General features: G+C 36.8%; 1 protein-coding gene across 16 annotated transcripts in view; it reads left to right on the plus strand.

Annotated features, from left to right (window-relative positions):
• Positions 1-3,920: 3,920 nt before the first annotated feature.
• The window catches only part of rims2b (regulating synaptic membrane exocytosis 2b), a 156,592-nt gene continuing 138,004 nt past the window's right edge, over positions 3,921-22,508 (plus strand). For 7 of the 16 annotated variants that reach the window (XM_051873788.1, XM_051873789.1, XM_051873795.1 and 4 more), the window contains exons 1-3: positions 3,921-4,124; positions 19,841-19,879; positions 21,046-21,132. In XM_051873788.1, coding sequence (XP_051729748.1) covers positions 3,970-4,124; positions 19,841-19,879; positions 21,046-21,132 — 281 coding nt within the window. In that variant the 5' untranslated portion in view covers positions 3,921-3,969. The remainder of the gene's footprint in view (positions 4,125-19,840; positions 19,880-21,045; positions 21,133-22,508) is intronic. The other 9 variants (XM_051873797.1, XM_051873793.1, XM_051873798.1 and 6 more) reach the window with 3 other exon arrangements.

The raw sequence follows: 22,508 nt of genomic DNA on the forward strand, positions 1-22,508 counted from the left end.
AATGTCCAAATTGGGCCCAAAGTGTCAATATTTTGTGTGGCCACCATTATTTTCCAGCACTGCCTTAACCCTCTTGGGCATGGAGTTCACCAGGGCTTCACACGTTGCCACTGGAGTCCTCTTCCATTCCTCCATGACGACATCACGGAGCTGGTGGATGTTAGAGACTTTGCGCTCCTCCACCTTCCATTCGAGGATGCCCCACAGATGCTCAATAGGATTTAGGTCTGGAGACATTCTTTAGCAAGTCAGTGGTCATCTTGGAGGTGTGTTTGGGGTCGTTATCATGTTGGAATACTGCCCTGCGGCCCAGTCTCCGAAGGGAGAGGATCATGCTCTGCTTCAGTATGTCACAGTACATGTTGGCATTCATGGTTCCCTCAATGAACTGTAGCTCCTCAGTGCCGGCAGCACTCATGCAGCCCCAGACCATGACACTCCCACCACCATGCTTGACTGTAGGCAAGACACACTTGTCTTTGTACTCCTCACCTGGTTGCCGCCACACACGCTTGACACCATCTGAACCAAATAAGTTTATCTTGGTCTCATCAGACCACAGGACATGGTTCCAGTAATCCATGTCCTTAGTCTGCTTGTCTTCAGCAAACTGTTTGCGGGCTTTCTTGTGCATCATCTTTAGAAGAGGCTTCCTTCTGGGATGACAGCCATGCAGATCATTTTGATGCAGTGTGCGGCGTATGGTCTGAGCACAGACAAGCCGACCCCCCACCCCTTCAACCTCTGCAGCAATGCTGGCAGCACTCATACATCTATTTCCCAAACACAACCTCTGGATATGACGCTGAGCACGTGCACTCAACTTCTTTGGTCGACCATGGCAAGGCCTGTTCTGAGTGGAACCTGTCCTGTTAAACCGCTGTATAGTCTTGGCCACCATTCTGCAGCTCAGTTTCAGGGTCTTGGCAATCTTCTAATACCCTACACCATCTTTATGTAGAGCAACAATTCTTTTTTTCAGATCCTCAGAGAGTTCTTTGCCATGAGGTGTCATGTTGAACTTCCAGTGACCAGTATGAGAGAGTAAGAGCGATAACACCAAATTTAACACACCTGCTTCCCATTCACACCTGAGACCTTTTAACGCTAATGAGTCATATGACACCGGGGAGAGAAAATGGCTAATTAGGCCCAATTTGGACATTTTCACTTAGGGGTGTACTCACTTTTGTGGCCAGCAGTTTAGACATTAATGGCTGTGTGTTGAGTTATTTTGAGGGGACAGCAAATTTACACTGTTATACAAGCTGTATACTCACTACTTTACATTGTAGCAAAGTGTAATTTCTTCAGTGTTGTCACATGAAAAGATATAATAAAATGTTTACAAAAATGTGAGGGGTGTACTCATTTTTGTGAGATACTGTACATATGAAGTCCTTTAAAAGCATCCCATATATGAACCTCATGTTGAGAGAATTCATGTCTTTATAACTGTACATCTCTTTTGCTTTAAAAAAAATATATGTCAGTGATCATTGATTACTGTATCTATCTGGTGGTAGCGTTGTAGTACTTGAGATCGGTCTTGAGACCATTTTTTGAAGGTCTTGGTCTTGTCGGTACTCGATCTTGTCTCAGTCTCAGACTAAGAGGACTCTGGGTTTTATTTCAAGACTGATCAAGATCACACCTGCGGAGATATCACTAAATTGCCTGATTGCATTGTCTGATTTATTTCTTAACATCATTAATGTGATTGGATGCAAAACTTACTGCTTTAAATGCAATCAATAACTTTCTTTCTTTCTTTCTTTTATTGTTGTGCCGGGTCAGAAATCAACAAGGGATTGTCAAAAATGTCACCAAAAGTAATACAAATGCCCACAAAATTCAAGATGTGATTGCAAAAAAGTACTTGTATGAGATATTGATTAACATAAGATATAATTAAGCAATATCACCAGAGCAAGAGAGCTGTTTTCACAAATATGAGCATGATTGCAAATATGATTTTATTTTGGTCATGGTCTTGATTCTGTCTCGCCCTGCCTTGGTCTTGGTCTTGTCTTGGCCTCAACCCCTCAAAGTCTTGTTCTTGTCTTGGTCCCGGTTTAGGTGGTCTTGGCTACAACAGTGTTTGGTGGTAAAGAAATGAATGGCATAGACCAATAACTTGACCAGTGTCAGTCATGAAACTTGCATTGTATGATTGCATTATTTCTTATTTTATTAATTCAGTGAGCTAATGTTGTTTAAATTATATACCATACAAAAGTTAAGGGTCAGTAAGATTTTTTAATGTTTTTGAAAGAAATCTCTTTCTCACCAAGACTGCATTTATTTTATCAAAATACAGTGAAAACAAATATTAATACAATTTAAATTAACTGTTTTCTACTGTAATATTTAAATGTAATTTATTCCTGCATGTCAAAGCTGAATTTTCAGCAGCCATTACTCCGGTCTTCAGTGTCACATGATCCTTCAGAAATCATTCTAATATGCTGATTTTCTGCTCAAGTAACATTTATTTTTATTATTGATGTTGAAAACAGTTAATAATGCCGCATAATATTGTTGTGGAAACCGTGATACATTTTTTTTTTTTTTGAGGATGCCTTGATTAATATAAAGTTTAAAAGAACAGCATTTATTTGAATTAGAAATTAGAATATCAGAAATTTATTTACTGTAACTTTTGATCAATTTAATGCGTTCTTACTGCAAAAACAAAACATTATTCGTTCTACTATGGTAGGCTTATTGTAAAATAGCCTATTGACTAACTGATGTCCAATTTTAATGAGAGTTAAAATATAGTATGTTGATATTTAATTTAATATGGTGTAATTATAATGTGCCACTCAATTAATTTTTAGTTTTGGGTTATGTCTTTCAGTTTCATAATAGTCTTCCAAGAACACGTGAATAATTTGATGCAGTTAAGGAAGTTAGGTACTTCTTAAAGAGGTCTGATGGGATAAAAACGAATTTAACCTAATAGAAAGAGTATTTAATCCATTATTATCTGAGACATATATCATAAAAACTCTGAGTGATGACTTATCACCATAGCCTACATCACAGCTCCAGCTCCTCTCGCGCCTCCTGTCAATGAATGTATGAATGTGTCCGGGCGCGCGCACTTCCGCTGCCCCCGCCCGCGAGACTGGACCATCTGATCTTCATCCTACGTAAGACCGTCGCTCCGCCTCGCTCTCCTATCAGACCGTTTCCCCTACCGCATCCATTTTTGTGCATTCAAGAAATCTCTTGGAGTTAGCAGCAGCAACCAGGAGGGAATCTCGTGGAAGGTTGCGAGCGAGGACGCCGATAACCGCAATAAGGGATCGCGCGCCCTGCCATTGGACGATGCGCGAGAGCTCTCCATTCGCAGCCGCAGCCATGGGTTAGACTGCATTCACCATGATTGAGAAATAAAAGGCAAGCACTCGTTTCTTTCCAAACACACTCGACAGGCATGCTCGGGATGCCCTCGGCTCCCGGAAACCGGCATGTAACTCAAGAAGCCCCAATGGTTTTACACCTTATTCTCAGATGATGCTTGTTTTTATGAGCCAGCGTGACAAGCTACATTGTGAACCGTACTACACGCGTTCCCCATGCTGTCACGGTGTTATATTGTTTAACGTTAGTAATGTACCACATCTACCATTCACATACACCGGCTGTGTTTCATAGAAGAGCTAACGCGTGTTGTCATAAAACATACCGCCTTCAGTATGCCATAATGACATTTAGATTATATACTATACATATATAGCCTACTATATACTATACTCTTAAAAATAAGGTTTTTTGAGGAACTGTTCACTGAAAGGTTCTTCATTGGCATCACTGTTATTTTTAGGAACAAGATCAATACAGTTATGTATCCTATAAACAGACAGTCTATAGCAAGAGCACATGTGTAGGCTGCATGGATTCTCTGCAGATGTATTTAATGTTCATCCATTGCTCTTTCAGCTGCAGCTACACCTGAAAATGTCAGCTCGGGGGGCCCCGGCCGCATCCCCTGCGGCTCCTGCTCCGCCGGACATGCCGGATCTGAGCCACCTCACCGAGGAGGAGAGAAAGATCATCCTCTCGGTCATGGACCGACAGAAGAAAGAGGAGGAGAAAGAGCAGTCCATGCTGAAGTAAGCCAGCTGATTGTGTTCAGCACCCTTAATAGGGGCCGTGCAGGCTGGAGGGCACTACACTCTCTACACACTAAAAATAATGGTTCTTAATTGGTATCTATGGTTCTATGGGGAACCTTTAACATTCCATTCCACAAAATGTTCTTTATAGTGGAAAAGGGTTCTTTAGATTATTAAAATGTTCTTCAAAGTAAAAAATGGTTCTTTTCAGAACTGTTCACTTGGGAACCAAAAACGGCATCACTGAGACCTTTTGGAACCTTTATTTTAAAGAGTGTATGCGGGCTCGCAGTGCTGCAGTCACGGGCTTGTGGATGATGGCTGCATTTGTCTCTTTAAAACGCTCCCTGTCATTTTCAGCATGACTGTCTCCTGAAATGTAATACGTCTGCTTACGTAGACTGTCAATATTAGGCTATTGTTGAGAGGGGCCCGGACAAAATACTCGGGTTAACCACCAGAGAGGTCAATGTCACGCGCCTCGGAGGTTTTCGTCGCTCGCGCCGTGTGTGCTTGTAGTATTTTGCCTCAGTTATGGTCATTCTGTGAGGCTCTGGTGGGTTGGGTTAGCTGTGGGCGCCATCTTCGCTAAAAATCCCATCAGCTGCCGTTTACCAGAGATTACTACACGTTTTAATGCGTGCTGTCGAACAGGTCAGACGTTAAACATTAAAGCGACAACTATATTTGCGCGATTGCGGTTGCCATGGAAGCTCCGCGCGGTGTTTTCAGCACCACGGCGCTGTCCACTCGCGCTCGCAGTGCGGATGTGTGTTTTCTACTGAGTCGATGCACGTATGGAGCGCGGTGTGTGCTGTGAGAAAGCTCAGCCTTTCTCTCTGTGCTTGTGCTTGCTTGACATACAGTATTAATCGCAAAGGTGCACCTGTTTTTTCTTGTGTGTATATATATATAGGTAGCTGACATGATGTCAAGCAGTGACAGTGGTGTCCTGCAGTGTGACATGCAATGCTTCCTTTACTTCTGTAATCCTTGTTTAATTGTTATAGTGTACACATATTTGAAAACATTGAGCTCCAGTGGGAGTATTAGAATCTCACCTTTTGGTGTCAACATAGTCAAAAATATGCCTGCTTTTGATTAGTAACTTCGTGCAGAATCTTAATTAACGCATAATAGAGCTGAATCCTATTTGTTTCATGTATATATATATATATATATATATATATATATATATATATATATATATATATATATATATACACACAGTGCACTTATTAAGTTCTGCACTATTTCTGTTAGTAATCAAATAAACGTAAGCATATTTTTGACTGTGGACTTTAAAATGTCAGATACTTCCAATGAAGCTCAATGTTCTTAAATCATGCTGGATAACACGGATTAAAGATTTGCATTTCTTGAGTCAAATGCTACTATTTTTGAAAACATTGAAGAAAAATTGGCATGAATTGGTACATTTCTCCATCCCCATCTTTTGTTTTTATTAATGCACTTGAGCTATATAAGCTCCACAAGTTTGTATGAAACCTGATGATCATGTTTTCCAGCATGATTTGAGAATGATCCAAAAAAGCATCTTGTGCTTCAATGGAATCAAGAGCATCTGAACGTCTGTAGAAAGATTTCACATGGTCATCAAGTACTCATAACCTGGATTACGCTATGTTACAGTCATCTGCTATTTCTGTATAAGCACTGCTACACCATGGACTTTGCTTTACTAGAGACAATATGAATTGATGCATGGTTTTATCCACATTTCAGCTATAAGTGTATTGCTCAAGGCCCCAAGGCACCGGAAAGAATGTAAAATATTTATTTCAACTATCCCATAATTAAGCATCTGTTTATCTAGCAGTCTTACAGTCTGGTTCTGCTTCTTCCTATTAATATTTGCTCTAGATGCAGTCAGCTCTCTGTTTAGAGAGTGAGAGAGAGAGAGAGTAGACATTATTTACTGGAGTGGCCCACTTGGCTCTAAGTTCCAAGGCTGGAGTGAACCCAGTGAACTTCCAATTCTGTGCCAGTGTACCCGCGCAGGTCTGTTTGTAGACCACCTGACCACCATCGGTGCCAAACAGCGTGAGCTCCAGCTGCAGTACACCTCTGCCATGTGCCTGCTTGTCAATAGAAAACTGAGACTATTCTATTTGGAAACATCCAATTGAAACTGGTGTAACTCACCTCCCGGATATATCCCAGATCACTGGATTAAAATATATATATATATGTACAATATATTGCCAAAAGTATTGGGACACCTCCAAATCATCAGGTTTTCCAATCACTTCCATGGCCACAGGTGTATAAAATCAAGCACCTATGCATGCAGACTGCTTCTACAAACATTTCTGAAAGAATGGGTCGCTCTCAGGAGCTCTGTGAATTCAAGCGTGGTACCGTGATAGGTTGCCACCTGTGCAATAAGTCCATTTGTGAAGTTTCCTCACTACTAAATATTCCATGGTCAACTGTTAGTGGTATCATAACAAAGTGGAAGCAATTGGAAACAACAGCAACTCAGCCACGAAGTGGTAGGCCATGTAAAATCACAGAGTGGGGTCAGCACACTGCAACACAGGTGCACAGTGCGCAGAAGTCTCCAACTTTCTGCAGAGTCAATAGCTACAGACCTCCAAACTTGTGGCCAAGTGTCACCAAGTGCAATGCAAAGCGTCGGATGCAGTGGTGTAAAGCACGCCGCCACTGGACTCTAGAGTAGTGGAGACGTGTTCTCTGGAGTGACGAATCACGCTTCTCTATCTGGCAATCCGAAGGACGAGTCTAGGTTTGGTGGTTGCCAGGAGAACTGCCTGACTGCATTTTGCCAAGTGTAAAGTTTGGTGGAGGGGGGATTATGGTCTGGGGTTGTTTTTCAGGGATTGGGCTTGGCCCCTTAGTTCCAGTGAAAGGAACTCTTAATGCTTCAGCATACCAAGACATTTTGGACAATTTCATGCTCCCAACTTTGTGGGAACAGTTTGGGGATGGCCCCTTCCTGTTCCAACATGACTGCGCACCAGTGCACAAAGCAAGGTCCATAAAGACATGGATGAGCGAGTTTGGTGTGGAGGAACTTGACTGGCCTGCACAGAGTCCTGACCTCAACCCGACAGAACACCTTTGGAATGAATTAGAGCGGAGACTGTGAGCCAGGCCTTCTCGCCAACATCACTGCCAGACCTCACTAATGCGCTTCATGAAGAATGGTCAAAAATTCCCACACTCCTAAACCTTGTGGAAAGCCTTCCCAGAGGAGTTGAAGCTGTTATAGCTGCAAAGGGGGGGCCAACTCCATATTAAACCCTACGGATTAAGAATGGGATGTCATTAAAGTTCATGTGCACATAAAGGCAAGCATCCCAAAACTTTTGGCAATATAGTGTATATATATATATATATATATATATATATATATATATGAATAGTTAGTTGTCTCAAGCTCTTATTGCAAGATGTGCTTGATTGCACTCTCGACTGTCACACTTACACTGAGTAAACTGTTGGGACAGTGGCATGTTATGATGGCTCTAGTGTTTATCACATTTTTGTCATTTTCGGATAAGCCATATCATTGATTGCTAAATATTCTGCATAATGTCAGCATGTCTGGATTATGGCTGACTTTTTTTTGTAAAATTTTCTTTTTAAATTTTTTTTTTAAATATATTGATAAATAGTGACAGTAAAGGCATTTATAATGTTAAAAGATTTCTATTTCAAATAAATGCTGTTCTTTTTTCTATTTATTAAAAAAAAAATGTTTTCACACTTTCCACAAAAATATTAAGCAGCACAACTGTTTTCAACATTGATAATAATAAAAAAATGTTTCAGCATATTAGACGTATTTCTGAAGGATCATGCGACACTGAAGACTAGAGTAATGGCTGCTGAAAATTCAGCAGGAATAAATGTGACCCTGGATCACAAAACCAGTCATAAGGGTCAATATACAGATCCGGCATATCTGAAAGTTGAATAAATAAGCTTTCCATTGATGTATGGTTTGTTAGGATAGAACAATATTTGACTGAGATACAACTATTTGAAAATCTGGAATCTGAGGGTGCAAAAAAATCAAAATATTGAGAAAATCGCCTTTATAGTTGTCCAAATGAAGTCCTTAGCAATGCATATCCACTCACAAAAATACATTTTTGATATATTTATGGTAGGAGATTTACAAAATATCTTCATGGAACATGATCTTTACTTAATATTCTAATGATTTTTGACATAAAAGAAAAATCGATAATTTTGACCCATACAATGTATTTTTGGCTATTGCTACAAATATATCCGTGCAACTTATGACTGGTTTTGTGGTCCAGGGTCACAAATTACATTTTAAAATATATTTAAATAGAATCAGATATTTAAAATGGTATTAATAGTTCACACTATTACTGTTTTCTGTGGTTTCAATCAAATAAAAAGAGAAAATCTTACAAAATCTTATAGACGGTATGTAAAATCTGTAGATTTTTCTATGTGAGTGCAAATTCTTCAACTCCAAATGATCCATTAACACTGTTGTTGTGTTGAAGGTATAATAGGACATTGATAGTTTAAAAAATCAATGCTTTTACTGCCTGACTCGACCTCACGGAAGTAACTAAGCAGAGGAGTGAAAACAGTAAGTTTTAAAACAGGAAGCATTTTGGACACATTTCAAATATTCTACATTACTATGTATTTCGTATGTGATTTCTCTCTTATTAATGTTGCTTAAATATCACTGATACTGTTGCTTATACTTTGAATTAGGATTTAAAAAAATTGAATCAAAGAAATATAACAGTACTGTACATCTCTCTAAAAAAATCATTAGGAATCATTCATGTTGTAAAACATTATATGAAAGTCTGTTTTATTCTGCCAGTTGGAGAGACTGTAAAGTTCTTCACTTTAAATTAACTTAATCTGTTTCTGGCTGTATTGGCACCTGACATGAACTTGTTTAACTGACACAGTTTTGTAAGGCTTGTGCCACTGGAGATCTCACAGTCACACGGTCAGATGTCAATCTCTCTGATCTGGGTTGGATACTGTGGCTTAATCTGATCGCTGTGTTATTAATTAGTAGTCTGTGTAGTTCACCAATGTCTTTCTCACAAATGTGTAATTAAGTGTCATGGATTTAAAATCCAAGGAAAAAAACAGTTTTCCCAGGGGCATATGACAGGTTGAGTCTGAGTAAGTAGTTATTTGTAACTTTTTATTTGTAATACAGCTTACATTTATAGTATTTGGATGGGGTCATGAATTGAGAAATCAAATTTTTCTTGATCTTTTGAAATATAAGTGGTCATTGTACTATAAAAATATCCTGTACGTTTCAGAACTCAAAACTTCTTCATTAGTCCAAAAACAGCTTTTATTGAAAGCAAGCTCAGAAAACGACTCGTTTCGGATTTTGTCACATTATTATTCTTCTGCCTCTGCAGAAGAAGATCAATGCCTATTTCTACATCATTGCCTCTTTAGCCCCGCCCACCGCATGTCATGTAGTATGCAAACACAGGATTACTCCAGCAACAAAATGATAGAAATGCCTCTGAGGATTACAAGACGTTTTGAAGTGCCAAGTTGTGAAAAAACACAGACTTCGCATTGCCATCCTTGTGATCCTAACATTAAGAAAGTGTGGATGAACATTGTTGGCAATTAAATGTTTTAACTATGTAAAGAGATATTTTTCAAAATCGGAAGTTGAAATCGGAAGTTGAATCTGCGGGGAAGTTGAAAATTATTTTAAAATGTAAAATTGTTAGCCAATCATAGCAGTGGGCGTTTACTTCCAAGACTTGATAGTGGCACTCTTATCAAAACGGAGTGTTTGAAAGAGAGAGGGTCAAAAACATGATAGAAAATAACTTATTACTTCTAAATTAGGATGTTTTTTGATGCAAAAATTTTTGATAACATTATACAAATAAAAAAGTACATTATGCAAATAAAAAAAGCAGTTCATGACCCCTTTACAACATACATCGAAACACCTATGCTAAAGTTGAACTAAGACTTTTTAGACAAAAAACATGTAGTTAATCTGTTAGGTAATCTGTTGCCATTGCATGTGTAAATAAAAGTTAAAAATAGTTCAAAACTTGTGTTGAGCAATCTGTTTGCTCTGTGTAGCTGTTTTTGAATGTAGTTTTGCACATCCCCATTATCAGTGGCTGATTTTGAAATGTATTTTGGCAGAGCATGCTAAAAGAGCACAGTACAAACGGTCATCTGAGGTGACACTGTGCTTTAGCAGATACGTTCATATCTTGTGCACTCATTCCTCAGTATTAACTGCTAAGAGTGATGATCTATGGAAAAATGAGGCTTCTTGAAGATTAGAGAGTTTTTTGCAATGTCAGTCATGTACTGGTTAAGTATTAATCAAGTAAGTGCAGACCCACTGCAACATGTTAGAGTTTGTATCTTCGTCTTAGTGTGTCTGTTTTGATGGTAGTACTTAAGTCTCACACACACGCTCTGCTTTAAGAGGTGTCTGGTGGGTTTGTCCTCCTCAGCTAGAGAATGGAACAGTGTAGTGGTCTGATAAACCTCTGATAAAAACTCTCATCCCTTGTTGAATACAGATGTTAGTGCATTTGAATTTATAAATGTCCATACTGACAGCCATTTCAAACAGGATTTAAAGGTGAGGTGCTTCATTTATAAATGTTAAAATTCTTTCTTGTATTCCAGTTTAATGTGCAGAGTCAGCTCTAAGCTATTTATAGGTTGACTTGAGTGCAAACAAGCGGTTTACACTCAAGTTGTTTGCTTGTTTGAGCATTCTGGCATGCCAGATTTTGGCTGTACCTGTTGAGTGAGTTTGGAAGTATAATTGCGTAATTGAATTGTTTTGATTGTGTACTTGTACTGTCTACTTCAAATCTTAAAATAATATTTATAAAAACAGCTCTTGCAGATAATAGTATATTAATTAAAATAAAAAGGCCACTTAAAGAGAGTGTACTTTCATGACTTAAGTGCGCTTTGTGATAATGTCAAAATAAAAACTTTTACTTAAGTACATTTTAAATAATTTTGTTTTAATAGTCTTTTGTCATGCTTACATTTAATATTACATTTAAAGTTAATATATTTAATATATTTTAAATTTTATATTTTAAACTGCAACTTCATCATTACAAATCTGTAATTATAAATATATTTAAATAAGTGACAAAAGTTTCAATAGAAATTATATATATATATATATATATATATATTAATAGAAATTATTATATATATTAATAGAAATTAAGTACATTTTAGTTGAATCTTTTGTTTCGAATAAGTGGTTCGGAGCATGCATCAAACTGCCAAAGTCACGTGATTTCAGTAAACGAGGCTTTGTTATGTCAAAAGTGTTTGAAACGTTTCGAAATGTCAATGGTTCACGTGACTTTGACAGTTTGATACGCTCCGAACCACTGATTCTAAACAAAAGATTCGTAAAGCTTCGAAGCTTCATGAAGCAGTGTTTTGAAATCGCCCATCACTAGATATTGCTGAATAAAGTTGTTATTTTGTTTTTTTGGCGCACAAAAAGTATTCTCGTCACTTCATAACATTAATGTTGAACTGTAGTCACATGAACTTTTTTTAAAATATGTCTTTAGTAGCTTTCTGGGCATTTAAAAGTGTTAATTATCTTGCTGTCAATGGAGGCCTCAATGAGCCATCGGATTTTATCAAAAAATATCTTAATTTGTGTTCCGAAGATGAACGAAGGTATTACAGGTGAGAAACGACATGAGGGTGAGTAACTAATGATAGAATTTTAATTTTCGGGTGAACTAACCCTTTAAGGGATGCAGTACTTCACGCAAAAGTGAACATTTTGTCATCATTTTTTTAACCTCATGTCGTTCCAAACCTGTATGACTTTCTTTCTTCCATGGAACATAAAATAGTTATTTTGAGAAATGTAATGGAAGTCGATGGCAACTAACCTAAAATGTTTTGGTTACCAACAACATTCTTCAAAATATCTTTTGTGATCTGCAGAAGAAGAAAATGCATATAGGTTTATAACGATATGAGGGTGAGTAAATGATTTGAATTTTCATTTTTGGGTGAAAAATGCTTAAGTATATTCTTTTAAAATATATTATTTCCGTAATAAGTACTCTTTTTAAAAGTATGCTAAAATGTTTTCGTTTTCACAAGGGTATCTTTGTCTGATGAAAAATCAATGCAGAAAAGATGGTGAAAATAAAATATAAAGCAATTAAAAGTTATTTATTTTATCAGATTACTCATTTCTTGTTCACTAAGCATCTAGCATTGTAGTGCATAAAATAATTGCAAGTGTTGACTATACAGTTCGCAGAGATTTTCATTGATTTATACCTTCTTCATCTATGCCAGGATTGAGGCTCTTATGTCTGGTCTGGTCTGCTAATTTAAATGTTGCTGGTTTAGTGTCAGGTAGGGCCACTAATGAAATGAATTACTGGGAACTGCCTGTCACTGCTGTGCCCTTGGGTAAGGCACTTTTCCCCAGGATGCTCCAGGGGGAGAGTCCCAGCAATTAGCGCACCATAATTTGCTTTGGAAAACATGTCTGCTAAATGACAAATAAAGTTGTCTATCTAAAAGTACATTGTATCTATTATGTGCTTTCAGCTTTAAATTCAGAATCTGAATTGACTTCTTTTAACATCCAAATTGGAATTTGATTGGACTTGTCTGTCTTTGTAATTGTGTCATAATGTCACATAATTCAAACAGACAGATTTAAGAGAGATAGTCCTTAGGGTATTCTTTATGACAGCCCATGAGTAAGTGTGTGGCGTTTAAGAAATGGGGAATGCTGTGCCTCTTGTTTAATAATGTCATTAAAAGTCATTTAGCCCCTCTGTGATTGGCTGCCTGGTCAGATACACTTAGCCACTTAATGAATTTACTTAACAATTTAATGAAAATGTGTGACCTTATTGTTTATGTATGTATTATATAATACATTTATAAATAATATAGACTGTGTCTTTATACCATTATATTCAGTTTCTTTGGGATTTGCAGTTACTGTTAGCTACTGTTGCTTTAAATGGTACATTCATCAGAGAAAGCCACATTATATTTCCATTCAAACTGCATTCAAACTTTATGTCTGACTTGGTCTGGCTAAGCGGATGTTTTAGCCTGAGTTTAGCTGTGCTCCAGAACCTAGTTAGCTTAGCAACATGCTAACACCACTCTATAGAGTGCTGCAGTGATGATTATTGTATAAAATAAGCTCTGTGACTAACAAAAGTTTATGATTCTTACACATTTTGTTCATCATGATAATCTTCAGAAATAACACATGAATTTTGAAGCCTAAATACAAGTAAAACTTAAACAGGCTATAAACAAACTACATCACAATCACAACTTCAGAGTCTCCACCATTAAACTTGTGAAAACTCTTTCAGTCTTTATTTAAAAAACATTTTCACTGAAAGTTTGAGTTAGAATAGTTTGCAAGAGTGCGATTATAGTCCCCGACAACCTCTGCAGTCCTTTTTAGATACTTGTTAGGAACTGCATTTTATAAGGTATTACTGATGTATTTTGATGTTGCTACTTGAGTAGAGTGTTTCAAATCAGGCATTGCTTCTAATAGAAGGATGCTGCATATGTACACAGTAGATGGCAAAGCTTCTCCCTGTATGACACTCAACTGGTTTGTATTATATGTATGTGTACCTGAGTTGCATGTAGTGTGTGACCAAGCCTTCTTCATACTCACGCTTCTATGAACAGGTTGTGGTTATTTCTGTCTTGGTGAGTCTGAAGCTATCAGTCAGACACCCCCTCCCCCAGCACTCATAGAATCATGGAATTATACACTGAGCAACATTCAGAACTTAGCACTAAGGAGTGTGCTGAAGTACAGTATATACCTGTTTTCCTTATTGTGTGCAGGGGATTATTGGGACTTTTTATTGCTGACTAATAGCCATTAGATCCAGTATATAACATGAGCAACATTAGATGTGGTTTTCCCCTGGAATTCTGAACAAATATTATCTGAGCAAATATTGCTAGGGCCAGTTTTGGAACTTGCCCCATTCAGAGTCAAACAGTCTCACTCTATGAAGTGCCAAAAGTGATGTCCGGCCTAGGAAAATTGACATCTCCGGCCTTTTTCAAACATAATATTAAAAATGTATAAAAGATTTTGTAAGCATATTGCGCAGCTTTGCTTGGTGTGTACAACTAATTCATAATTATTTAATCTAGAATGTTATTTTGTGGGTTTTAGTGAAAATGGCCAAGAGGAAGGAGCTGTCAACAGAAGAGGATATTATCAAAAATGATTAAATCTGGTCAATTGACTTTGGATATTGCTTGTGTTCTGGATTTGAGTGATCACAATGTCCACAGAATTACTGCAAAGCACAGTGAATTAAAGCACTTTGCAGGTCCAAAAAGACACGAAGTGAAAGTTTTTACAAGAGATTGAAAATCACCTAAATGATTACTCTTCAAAATAACTTCCAAAGCCTTGAATGAGATGTGTTAGAATCCTCCAGCTTCATCTTACACTGCAAGGCGAGTATGGAGGATCTGTTTAGAGATCAAACGTGTAATTTCTTACACAATAACAATCCTAAACACACCATGCATGATGCTACAGTGGTGCAAGTGCACTTGATCTCGGCATCAGAGCCGTACTGTATTAGGACTTAGTGTCAGGCATTTAGAATGGCCAGTGCTGATTGGCTAATCACAGGTTGTAATCTCTTTACTTGTTCTGAAAGGCACAGTGTTTAGCTGGCCAAACTCACACTGGGATTTCCACAGAGGACTGATTGCTCTTTGACTATAAAATATTTCCATATTAAAGTCTGGGAATTTCCTTGTTCCCCTCACAATGCTATAAACTTATCTCTGTGATATATGAGACCTTTTATGAGACCTTAGTCTCAAGTAATCGGTCTTATGTCAGACCTGTTGTGTAACAGGATTAACACTTATAGTAACCATTTAAAAAGTATGGTACTTTTTTACACAGACTATAGTATATACAACAACAGTACAGTAATTGTACATTTTTACAGTTGCATGTGATTTAAAAGGATACTATTCCACATTAGTGTAGTGAGTGGAGTGCAGTTATGATCTTAAAAAAATATTGTTTTTACTTTTTTATGTTATGTGTAAAATATCTTAACATTTGTCAGTACAAACAAATACACTGCATTGAAAAAAATGTGAGCTGTGGTTGCCAAAATATTACTTTTAAAATATGGTAGCGTCATTTTAGGTTTTACAAATTGACTTTGAATTTACAGTAAAAAAACATTTTTCATTAACTGATATAATGTTAATATACCAACCTACTGAAGTACTAAAATGCATTTTGTACCTTTGTAATACACTGACAACCACCATAAAATACAAGTGGTAAAGAGCCACATGATGAATCAAAATTCATCACAAGTATAGCTTTTCTACAAGTTGAGGTATAAATACTAATATAAGGTGCACAAAATTTATTCAGGAAATGGAAGGCCAAGTCGAGCACATTGCATTGTGGTATATGGTGTTCCATGCAGTGCATCCTGGTAGTATGCTGCATATTTAAGCATAATATTGTGCAGAGTATGCATATGTTGCAGAAATAGTGAGAATAGTACGGTATTGTACAGTCTCCTGAGCATTGTGGATATGTGATCTGTGTATCTCAAGTTAAAATGATGTTGGTAATATAAAAGTTCTCAAATGAACAATGTGTTAATTGTACTGTATATTTCGGTCAGGTGTGTTTTATGAACCATCATTTGTGGGGTTTTACACAAAAAGGTCTTCAGATTAAAGATTAATTTAATGTTACTTACAATACCAAGAGTCACATATAAGGCAAAGAAGTTATATTTCTCTCATTACATATGATTTATATTATATATATGATTTATTCTCTTTTTGTTCCATATGTTTATATGATTTTTGTATTCATTTTGGTATTTTTCTGTACACACAAGACTCATGTTTATTTTTATAATCATCTACCTATTTATTGGAGCTGTCATTCTTTATTGATCTCATAAATTTATCTCAAATGTTGAATTTGTTTAATTTTGTATCACAATATATTAACAAAATTATTTCCATTGTAAAATAAAGTTTATTCTAATAAGAGATTGTCTTAGTTTTAATGGCAAAAATACTAAGTTATCTGCAGTGGGTTTAGTATTATTGTTTTTAAATACAGTTCTCATGTGTGGAATCTCCAGCACACTTGTACCATCTGAACTATCAGAGGAACACCAACCATCAATATCCAGCCTACAATTCAAAATTCATAAACTTTGATGATAATTAAATACTATAGAAGCTTGTTTTTGCCACAGAATAAAAAAATAAAAAGGGTAATTGTGACTTTTTATCTCGCAATTCAGACTTTACAATAATCACAATAGACCCTTTTTGACATTTCCGGGTTTCTCAGAAGCGGAAGTCGTCATAGTTGGGTAAAAATCTATAGCGGTGAATGAGAGAATACATTAAATATATTTTTTTGTGTTTCCATTTGCTCAAATAGTTAAAGAAAAACTCCACAATAGTGTTTTCACAACTTTCAAAAAGAGGTAAAAAATAGAGAGCGATTGATAACGGCAGTCAGAAGAGAGAAAGATATCATTTTTACTGCCACTCCCATAGCTGCTGTGTTAGAAACACCCTCACAGCAGCGTTAACTAGATTTTTGCAATTTGATGCAAAGGTAATATAATACTAAGTATAGTGTTATAAATGTACCTACGTTTTTTTAAAAATGAAAATATAAAAAACTTTGCAGGATTTACGATAGTGATGACCGTTAAAACGCGTCATCACAATCTGTGAAAAGGGTCTATTGTGGGAAATAAAGATATAAACTCACAATTCTGACATTTTTTCTTACAATTTCAAGTTTATCCCCCAGTTTCACAGACAAAGCTTAAGCCTAGTCCCAGATGCATGTTTGCGCTGTTTTACCTGAAAGCAACTTGTACTGACTTATCTTAAAATATGCCAGTGCCACTGTTTTGTCTCAAGATGCACACCAGTAATGTTTTTTGTTTTTTTTCTAAGGCAGGTTTAAAAAAGCTACTTAAATGTCCTGATTAAACTAAGGCCTAATCCTGGCTTAGTCTAAGCCCTGTCTGTGAAACCAGGTCGTAATCTCACAATTTTGAGTTAATTTCTCAGCATTGCGAGTTTGGAATTTGGAATTCTGACTTTATTTCTCGCAATTGCAAGTTTATGATACCTCACAATTGCGAGAAATAAAGATATAAACTCACAATGCTGACTTTATTTCTCACTTTTGTGACATGTAAACTTGCAATTTATGAGTTATAAAGTCTGAATTGTGAGGTTTTTTTTGTTTTTTTTTTCCTGGCAATTCTGACTTTATAACTTTATAAATTTATTAATTTGTAAATTTACATAAATATGAGGTAACACAAAGGGCAAATTCCCTTAATCATCCATCACAATAGGTAAAACCAAAGAATATAGTTCTGATGTGCAGCAAAAGATTGTTTAGCTTCACAAAATAGAAAGTGGCTGTAAGAAATTCCAATTTCCACCATCAGGGAACAATGGGTTTGGTGTACACAGGGATAAAAAGTACACCCCATGTGTACAGTTAAATATAATGCTGGATCTTTAATGTTCTGGGCCTATTTTTCTGCTGGAGGTCCTGGACATCTTGTTCAGATACATGGCATCATGGATTCTATCAAATACTATCAGAAAAAAAAAAAAAAAAAAATCTTATAAGGGGCCGTGGTTGGATCTTCCATCAGGACAATGATCCAAAACAAACATCAAAATCAACACAAAAATGGGTCACTGAGCACAAAATTAAGTTTCTGCCATGGCCATCCCAGTCCCCTGACCATAGAAAACTGAAGAGGAGATTGTATCAACATGGGCTCTGGAGATTCCCAGAGATTCTGGAGGAATGGTCTCTGATCTCTTCTCAGGTGTTCTCCAAACTCATATAGGAGAAGACGCAAAGCTGTTATCTTGGCAAAAGGAGGTTGCAAAAATTATTGAATAAAAAGTTGCCATTAATTGTGGCCAATGTGTATTAGAGAAAACATTTATTTCATAATGAGATTTTCCCCGTTTTCAATTGTTTTACTTCAATGAAAGGTTAGATTTTTGTGTTTTTGTTTGGATCTCGCAATTCGCACTTTATAACTTACAATTGTGAGATAATATCTCACAATTCGTGAAAAAAATATACCAAATTGTAAGAAAAAAAAAAAAGTCAGAATTGTGAAATAAAAAGTTGCAGTTACCTTATTTATTTTTTATTCTGTGACACGTCATAATTCTTAAAGGTCTACCAAATCATGCCAAAATGTAATTAAATAGCATATAGTAGCATAAAATGTAATGATGTTAATATTATTAATATTAGGGCTGTCAATCGATTAAAATATTTAATCGCAATTAATCACATGATTGTCATGAGTTAACTTGTGATTAATCGCAACTTAATCGCACATTTTAATCTGTAATCTTTACTTTTTTGCCGTTACAAAACATCGAAAGTTCAGCCAAACAGCTGATCATAGCTGTACAGGGCGGGTTTTTATTTCTCATCTCCATAAATATATCTAGTAGTAGAGCTAATGCAAGGGCTAGAAATCAATTGATCCTTCGCCAGGAGTTTGATTGACAGGCGATCCAACCAGTCATAATGCCAAATCCGCCATTTTGTCCAACAAAGCAGTCAGGGGAGTTAACAGATTAGCAGACTGACATAGATGGACTTGAACTTGAAAAATGGTGTGTACTGACGTCTTTCCGCGATTGAAACAACATTCCTTCTGATGTTCATTCATGTTTATTTGATGCTATAAATGAACCAGTAGGATGAGATGATCGGTTCACGAGCCGCTTGAACTGAGTCGCTACAGCGATCTGTCACGACACATTTAAGAGACGCAAAACGGTATTTATTGTTTAAATTTCTTTAAAAATGTCAAAATTTGAAATTTGAGACTTTGTTTCATATCAAAAATAACCTGCTCTGTCTTGTCTGTCGACGCGTTGTCAGTGTCCTCTTTGCTCTGCCATGTATTTTTCACTGCGTGAGATCATGATGTGTGGCGAGAGATTGGCATGGCTTGTCGGACGTAGCAACAGTAACTAAAGGGACGGGTCGTTGCGAACGGTCAATTGGGGTTATCCTTTGCTTTATATATATTTATTTATTGTTTTTTATTATTAAATGCTTGAAAGAACAATAACAATTGTCATCATTATCCTTTGCTGAAACTTCGTCGTCGTCGTGGAGAGCGCAGTTCATGTTTGCATAGCAACGACAAACGCCACTGGAGCACAAGTGCTTTGGAAAGGAGGAAGCGGCGCGGCTGCGCTTTCCACACGTTTTTAGATGTGACGTGAACTATGGCTGCATCTCCTCTTCTTCAACTATGGGCTAGTCCACGGGTCAAACAGAAAATGTACGCTGCGTTAATCGAGCATTAATAAAATTAGTGCCGTTAAAATGAACTTGCGTTAATGCGTTATTAACGCGTTAATTTTGACAGCTCTAATTGATATTAATAATAATATTTAACAATTTGGCAGCCCTAACATATTTTGATTTACTTTTATTAGTTTTCTAACTTCATTATGCCATAATTTAATTTGTTTATGATTTGTCAGTTTTTGATTTTGTCTTATGTTTTGTGTGTGCTGAGCTGTTGAACATATCTTTTTAGGGAACCTCCTAAAGAAGACACAAAGCCTCAACCAGCTCAGTGAGTACAAGCAAATTCTTTCAGCGTACTTTGAGCTTTCAGTCTTCCTTTTTCGCCCTTTGCTGTCTATGATGCATCCTTCAGAGCTGCCCTATGATAAGTTATTTGGCTTTATGGTGTTCTAGTTGAAAACTCAGGACTAGCCCTTGTAGGACCCTTTTCCCTATTGGATGTATTTTACACCTCTTACTTTGATACTGAAACTGTTCCTGCTTTCTCATCCTACTAACCTTTGGATTGTACATTTAGTAGCAAATCTGTGTTGCTTTAGTGACCCATATGTACATGTAGTTGGTCAGTTGCTCCTCCACAGTGCTCCAGTATACAGAACTACTGTCCTCTTGTGATTCAAACTCACCTGCTTTCGTATTGTGGCTTCTTTCTCCACCCTTAGTTAATGCTGCCATTTCTCTGAGCACTAATCTATTGCATTACACTCTTTTTTTTCCAGTAAACATCCTTCAAATAAGATCAGTTTAGTTGAGAAATAAAACCAAAATTTGTTTTTAGAGACTATATCTTTAAGAAACTTTTTTACTGTCTTACCCCATTTTAAATAATTTTTTTGCAGTGTAGTGCATTAGAAAATTATTTATTTACAATTTACAAAATTATTTAGTATACAATTCTTTTGGACATTGCGTGTACAATTTCCCAAGTGTACAATTTGCCATATTCTCATTATGAGAATATAACATTCTCACATTACAGATTTGTGGTCTGACAGTTATTGTACGATCATTTACAAATCATGAGCTATTGCTGGTGATCTCAATGGGATAGTCCATCCAAAAACGAAACTCTGCCATCGTTTACTCAGCATCATGTCACTCTAAATCTGTTTGACTTTCTTCTGTGGAACACAAAAGGAGATATTAGACAAAATGTCCAAGCCGAAAACTAGCAGAGTAAACTGTCTGATGTGTGTTCAGGTTTGCAGTGACATGAAGGCGAGTAAATGATGATTTTTCATTTTTGGGTGAACTATTTTTTAAATACAGAAAGAAACACCTAGAAGGTTCAACTTATTCAGTGACAAACATTTGCGATTAAAGCACCATTCAACAAAATGTTTTGGCATTCCTTGGTGTAATCCCACATCGGGACATAGAGAAAACACATTCCTTGGTTCTTGCCACTTGATGTTGCTATGCTTGTCTGAACAGGTGGAACCCTTTCAGTGGAATCACTGAGCTGGTTAGTAATGTTCTTCAGCCCCAGTCAAAGTCCCCCAGTGAGGAGGAGCCAAAGCCGTAAGTACAGTGCAGGGGCTTCAATTCATGCCGCTGAAAGTAGCTAGTTCCCTTGTGCTGTGCTAAAAATCCTTCACTTAATTTGGTGTTCCCCATCAGAAATGACTGGCCTTTTAAAATCTCTGCTTATAAATCTCTCATTACGCAATATTATCAATATATTTTCTTTCAATTAAAGATTTTGTATTTCTTTTTGGAACTGATTGATCGTAGGCCTCATTGATCTGGGCATATAAACCTCATTTTTTTTGATGAGGTGAATAAACTTTTTTCACTCTTTTTTCACTTATGAGGTGCATAAACTCAGATCAATGAGGCCTACGATCAATCAGTCCAAAATACAAAACCTGTGCTGATTTAAAGAAAACAAGTTGAAAAAAGATTGAATCCAACATAGCATAATGAGAGATTTATAAGCAATTTTTTTTTTTTTTTTTTTGTAAGCCAGGAACACAAGTGTAACAAAGTGGGAAAAAAATCCCCAAAAACTACAAAAATTATCAAAACATTTTTTGAAGTTGTTATGCCCTGTGTGAGCAAAGTCAGTAAGTTTTCGTCCAATGTGATAACATTAACTAGCATTTTTGGGGAAAAGAAAATCGTCTCTGGATCTTAACTAGTATTTTCAGGAAAATTTAAATCGCTCTGGTTCAAAATGACTGGAACACAACATGAGGTGCGTTCCATTTGACTGCTAGTGGACTGCGAAGTGGACTTCACAGGGTATTCCGCCATCTTAAAGGGATAGTTCACCCAAAAAAAGAAAATTTGATCTGTTTACCCCCAGGGCATCCAAGACGTAGGTGACTTTGTTTCTTCAGTAGAACACAAATAATGATTTTTAACTCCAACCGTTGCAGTCTGTCAGTCGTATAATGCTTGTCAATGGGAACTCCATCTATAAGAGTCAAAAAAACATGCACAGACAAATCCAAATTAAACCCTGCGGCTCGCGACGACACACTGATGTCCTAAGACACGAAACGATCGGTTTGTGCGAGAAACTGAACAGTATTTATATCATTTTTTACCTCTAATACACCACTATGTCCAACTGCCTTGAGCATCCGGTTGGTGAGGTCTGAATGCACTCTTATGCCGGAAATGATCGCTCGCACTCATTGAAGCAAAGCGCGAGAGATCACTTCCGTCATCAGAACGCGTTTTCAGACCTCACCAACCGGATGCTCAAGGCAGTTGGACATAGTGGTGTATTAGAGGTAAAAAATTATATAAATACTGTTCAGTTTCTCGCACAAACTGATCGTTTTGTGTCTTAGGACATCAATGTGTCGTCACGAGCTGCAGGGTTTAATTTGGATTTGTCTGTGCATGTTTTTTGACTCTTATAGATGGAGTTACCATTGACAAGCATT

The sequence above is a fragment of the Ctenopharyngodon idella genome, chromosome 19 (assembly GCF_019924925.1).
Source record: "Ctenopharyngodon idella isolate HZGC_01 chromosome 19, HZGC01, whole genome shotgun sequence".
Lineage (NCBI taxonomy): Eukaryota > Metazoa > Chordata > Actinopteri > Cypriniformes > Xenocyprididae > Ctenopharyngodon > Ctenopharyngodon idella.